Source organism: Gymnodraco acuticeps, unplaced genomic scaffold, assembly GCF_902827175.1.
Source record: "Gymnodraco acuticeps unplaced genomic scaffold, fGymAcu1.1, whole genome shotgun sequence".
Lineage (NCBI taxonomy): Eukaryota > Metazoa > Chordata > Actinopteri > Perciformes > Bathydraconidae > Gymnodraco > Gymnodraco acuticeps.
This window is the reverse complement of record NW_022990158.1, coordinates 205,623-211,479: the sequence shown is the minus strand read 5'-3', so window position 1 is coordinate 211,479 and position 5,857 is coordinate 205,623. Positions and strand designations below refer to the sequence as shown.

At 37.2% G+C, this 5,857-nt stretch overlaps 1 protein-coding gene across 2 annotated transcripts in view; it reads right to left on the bottom strand.

The window, feature by feature from the left end:
* Positions 1-1,588: 1,588 nt before the first annotated feature.
* snx25 (sorting nexin 25) overlaps positions 1,589-5,857 on the bottom strand; it is an 80,241-nt gene continuing 75,972 nt past the window's right edge. For both annotated transcript variants that reach the window (XM_034217417.1, XM_034217418.1), the window contains 8 exons: positions 4,915-5,028; positions 4,718-4,795; positions 4,243-4,326; positions 3,796-3,913; positions 3,486-3,552; positions 3,053-3,234; positions 2,855-2,955; positions 1,589-2,339 (listed from right to left, as the gene is read on the bottom strand). In XM_034217417.1, coding sequence (XP_034073308.1) covers positions 2,274-2,339; positions 2,855-2,955; positions 3,053-3,234; positions 3,486-3,552; positions 3,796-3,913; positions 4,243-4,326; positions 4,718-4,795; positions 4,915-5,028 — 810 coding nt within the window. In that variant the 3' untranslated portion in view covers positions 1,589-2,273. The remainder of the gene's footprint in view (positions 2,340-2,854; positions 2,956-3,052; positions 3,235-3,485; positions 3,553-3,795; positions 3,914-4,242; positions 4,327-4,717; positions 4,796-4,914; positions 5,029-5,857) is intronic.

Sequence of the window (5,857 nt, the reverse complement as noted above, 5' to 3'; positions counted from 1 at the left end):
ACTACCGGTTTTAAATGTCAAAATAAAAGCACATGCATTGTAATATCTCAGCTGATAACTATTCTGCAATGCTAGAAATGTTTAGTGTCTGTTGTGTTAAAAGGACCATTCTATATTCCTGGGTTAAAGCAACAACAAAACAATCACAATGAATTTGTCCCGATATTTCCTCTGTATCTCATAATATGAACTTATTAAGAATAATGGGTATTGAACTGGTTTCATTAGTGAGTTTATGTAAGGCAATTAGTTAGAAGCCCTATTTCATCAGTAGCCTATGTCTGCACAGCAGTTACAATGGTCAAATCACATTAAAACAGGATTGTCCCCATTTTTTCTTTAATAGTTACTAACATTAAATATTTTAATGAGATATGGACCGCAAAACAAAAAATGTGCCTGCATAACGAATTTAGCAGTGGATATAAAATTCAACTGAGTGTCACTTGCAATGACAGTGTTGTGTTTTTATTTTATTAACCTCTTACATTAAAAAAAAGTTAGCATTTTCAAAAGGTCTTATGTTTGGGGGGGGGGGGGGGGGGGGTTCCAGTTTAGAGCAATAGCCCCTCCAAATGTCTGTGCACGTCCATGCCACTCAATAATTTTCCCTTTCAGGCTGGCAGTGTTTATCTTTTTAGCATATCATTTAACAGAACATGTAGAGAAAAGTTAGTGTGAGCAGATTTTAAAAACAGCATTTTTAAAATCTGAAGCAGACCTATGTTAAATGGAAATGTTCCTGATATGTTGTTCTGTAAAGCTCTAGTACCTTTATATATACAGACTAGTCTATGCTCTACAGCGCACTCTTTCACGACACATTTTGTGCTCTTACTTTGAAGGCATATGGCTACACTTCCTGTCTTTGACTCTAACTTGACATGTGGTGTCTCAGCTGTGTGGCATCGCATCATCGTTCACGCCCACTTTCCCTTTAGATTCCACCCACTCTTTAAGAACACATGTTGCATTCATGTCCTCGAAAAAAGGTTGTTACGGTAATGGAGGAAACATTTGTTATCCACAAACAGGTGAAGGCAAGCTATACTGGTTTTGAATCATTGAAGTTCAAACACATTCAACTCAAATATATGAATGCCACAGAATACCTTCCAAAAATTCCAAAAATACTGTAGTTAAAATGGTATTAATATATTTGCTTATGTTCATTTACACATTTCCTTTGTCAATTAAATTAGTTAAAATATAATATACACATACACTTTATCATGTGCATAAACTTAATGCATGGAAATATTTATATATAATTTTTTTGTTGAAAGCAGGGTACATTATATTGCGAGTAACTTTTATATTTATTTCATCTCTAACTTGTAGGACTTGTAAAACATAAAAAATGATCGTATAGTGACACAATATATTACAATGTTTACAAGAGGGGGATTCAATTTAATTATGACTAATGCTTGGGATGGCCGTTTTTAAAAATAAATTAAAAACAGCCATCCTTGCTCCCAAACCCAATCATTTTACTGCATCATGACTAGATTTGATATTGTTTCAAATCTAATTCAAGCAAATCATATGCTTCCAAACCATTTCAAGAAATCAAAAATACCACATCCACTTTTTGTTTGCAATTTATTGCTTATATAAACGCATATATAAACTCTAAACAATTGTTGGTAAAAATAAAATCTATCAATAATAATCATAAATAAAATCATCACAATGACTTTTACATGACATTATATTGCACAATTATAAGCCTTAACAAGAATCACAGAACACAAGTGTTGTTGTTGCTCAGGTTGTGTGTACGAGGAATGTTCCGTGTTCCATGCTGCCTTCAAATGTCTTCCTGTATTTCATGAAAGTCTTTAGCTTCACAAACTGATGACCTCATGATCAAGTGTTCACAAATTGTTACTCTGTCTCGTAATCTATAGACCGCCATGATTAACACAGGAACACATTTTTTGTTATAGTACAGACCTGATGTTTCAGTGCTATTGAAAAAAAAATATATTTACAATTTGATCTTGTGAGAATGTGGACTTTCAGGTACACATGTGATCTGGCTGCCTAAAGGACGAGTTGAGATCTGCACCACAACAAAGTCAAACCTCTTCCAGTCCTTTTCTTCATTTCACAGCAAAGTCACCAACAGTGTGTCAGTTCTGAGCGACGCTGCTGCTTCCTGTCGGAGGTCGGGCGTCTCCATGTTGTGCCTGCCGCGGCAGTTAGTGATTGGTCAGCTACAGAAAGGCCTAAAAGATCCTCAGTTTGTGGTTAGTGAGTGTTTGTGTTCACATGTTGTCCACCTCGGCGCTGAGTTCAGGGCATACTTCCTTCAGTAACATTTCCATCAACACCTAACGGAGACAGTGACACAAAATCACTTTGTTACAGGTGTCGTTACATATTATAAAATGAGTTTTATGCGATGACACTATAAATATTGATGTATGTGACATGCTCAAATCAAAGTCACATTGACCCGAAACACATTTTGAGTTTAAAATACTGTTCTAAAAAGGAGATGGATAGATCTCTAATTATGTCTTTATTGTTTTTGCTCTTCAAATATTAGGCAAAATATGTCACATAACGTCAGGACAGTTACCGAGATACGACAATGAGAAAAAGGCCTTCGAAGTTTACAGTTTAAAAAAAATATTAGCCAAAGTTATTTTAATAGGGGGCTCAAGGATGAGTACTTTTGGGGCATGGTACCTCATGCTCCCCCCTTAGGACCACCATTGAATTAGCTATGATTTACATCTGTCGCTAAGTTGCTCTCTTTGCCGCTAGTCGTCATGCCTTTACAAGCTTCAACGCAGTATTTATCATCTGAATAGAGTGCTTCACATATAAATATTATTCTTACATATAGAAGATGTTTGTTAGCATTAGCCTCCTGCAGGGCGTTGAAGATCTTGATGATTCCATAGCGGGCATTCTGCTGGCCAACTAAATTTGTTAGTGCATCTGTAACAAAAAAACATATTGACACAAGGTAAAAAGATTAGACATGTTCCTAAGTTTAGGATCTACTGTACATGTTTTTATATGTTTTCGTTGCTACCTGGGATATTGTCAAGTAGTTTCTGTTGAGCACGCTCCTTGGTTTCACTACGCTCTGTGTCAGTTCGGACCTTGACGTGCGGGGCTAACCTCCCGTTGGGCCAGAAGGTGTCCCTGAACACGCTGATGTACACTACCGACATCTGTTCACAGAAGATCCAGTTTACCGTGTCCCGGATCTGTCTGAGGGAGCCAAAAAGAGATGTTAGCCTAATAGCTAATTGACGAAAATATAGAAAAAGTAGCAGTTGTCACAGGTAGAATAAGCGACGCCATATTAAAACAGTTACCTGCAATATCTTTTTAGTAAAATAAGGCAACAGAAACATTGTGAATAAGTCAATACCGCAATAGGTAAATAATCATGACTTAGTCGTTATTTGTTAAAAATGTGGAAAAAAATCAAGTCCAAATTCCATCTTGCGAGCACTTACTTGTTGATAGTTCGTCCAAATGTCACCTGGACTAGTGCAATAAGTGTCTTCCTCACCCACTTAAACACTGAGCGGACACAAAGACGAAGAGAAAGAAAGTGAGAAAAGGAAAGAGTTAGATAAATTCACTCAGATGGAATCACAATTCATATCTTTGTACCAAAAAGAAAAGGACTTACTGTAACAAATCGCACTTCAAACAAAAACAACAACACTGTTATCCATATAGAAGCATTTCTAGTTTCTGTTTATAGGCCTGTTTTTTTGTATATTGACTTTAAAATGAAAAATACGACAGTGGTGTACTCACTTCCTCTGAGTTCAAAGATCTCTCCGATGAGCATGAAGCAGGGCTCAGCGAGGGCGTCCCTCCTCCCGTCAGCCTCATCCCCGTAGTCTGACAGATCGCTGTCATCGTCAACCTCCTCCTACACACACACACACACACACACACACACACACACACACACACACACACACACACACACACACACACACACACACACACACACACACACACACACACACACACACACACACACACACACACACACACACACACACACACACCAAATGAGGGTGTGATACTGGCTTACTGTGGGAATAGTAAAGAGGATTGTACTTGTATATAAAACGGGATCAGGCTTTATAAATCGTAGGAAAAGAGTGCACATGCATCTTTCCATCTTCTGTATACACACAGCTTTAGTCATAAAACATATTGATATTTATACATCAGTTGAAGATGATGGAGTACCTCAGTATGCGAGAAGAAGTCTCCAGGCAGCTTCTCCAGGAAGGAGGCCAGAGAGAAAGAGGATTTCTTCTGGATCGACATCACCTTTAAACATGGAACAATACTGTATATCATCACAATTCAATTCACTGTATGGAATCATATTGAAACACTTTGTTACAACCTATTTCTAACATTAAAAAATGCTCTATAAAGCAATGGAAGATTTGTTACTTTGTAGCCTTTCTTGATATTGTGTCATCATGCATTTAGTTAGAAACGGCTAAATAAATAACAAACAGGACCGTACAGATATTTGAGGTGTTTTCTAAATCATTTAGAACATGCTGGAAGGAGTTTTTAAACACTCCTTTCCAAGACTAAAACGGTTCTGAATCAAATTGAAATAATACATTCTAAATGATGGTATAACATATGACCATAATATATTAGTATCTCTGTCTTATTTGAAAGTGGAAAATGATGAAATTGTTACCTTGAGGTACTCTGGGGATGGGCTGAGGAACGCATAGAGAGCCTCGGACTGGCACAATCGCTCATCTGCCAGCAGACGCTACACACACACACACACGCACACGCACACACACACACAAAGCTCATTATCAACCATCCTAACGCACCAAACAACAAAGTACTCAAATGACTGATAGCTGTACAGTGTGTGTTTGTTACCTGGAGAAAGGCATTGAGCTGGGTTTTGCTCTTGTCCAAGAACTTCTGGTCGATGGATTTGAAGGGAAGTTTACTGAGGGAGGGGAGCTGGAGTTTCTTCAATGATGGGAAACACTGAGGAAGACAGACAAACACAGAGAAATTCGGATTTTTAAATTAGAGATAGCCTATGAGATTAATTTTTTAATGACCAATGATTTAATTCTATATAACTGAAGCGCATTTTCAAAAAATGTAGAACATTTATTGAGTTTAAGACTTCAGGCAATGGTAATGCAGGAGAACTATAAGGCAAAGTAACAACTTCTATACTGATCATTTAGAAAACATTTCCATACTGGTGCTGAATAAAGGTGAACCACTGGACAGATCTTTAAAGGTCCCCTATTATACTGCTTTTCATCAATATATTATAGGTCTCAGATATATACAAAACATGTCTCTGAAGAGTTTGTCTGAAATACCAAACAGATCATTGCAGCATCCCATAAACCCCTCTGTTTCAGCCCTGTTTTACAAGTGCTGATTCTCTGTCTGTCACTTTAGATGAAAATAATGATTTATAAGAGATTTTTGGTTAAAAAGAACACAATGGTGCTCTAGGAGGAGATTCAGGTGATAAGATGGGGGGGGGTTACCTTGCTTGCTGATTGGCTAATGGTTACACAAGCCAAAAAATCGTTATGACATCATAAAGTGGCCAAAATCTGATCAGCTCATTTTCAGACAGGTTTTTATATACACTGAACAAAAATATAACACTTTTGTTTTTGCTCCCATTTTTCATGAGATGAACTCAAAGATCTAAAATATTTTCTATATACACAAAATAACCATTTCTCTCAAATATTGTTCACAAATCTGAAAAAATCTGTGATAGTGAGCACTTCTCCTTTGCCGAGATAATCCATCCCACCTCACAGGTGTGGCATATCAAGATGCT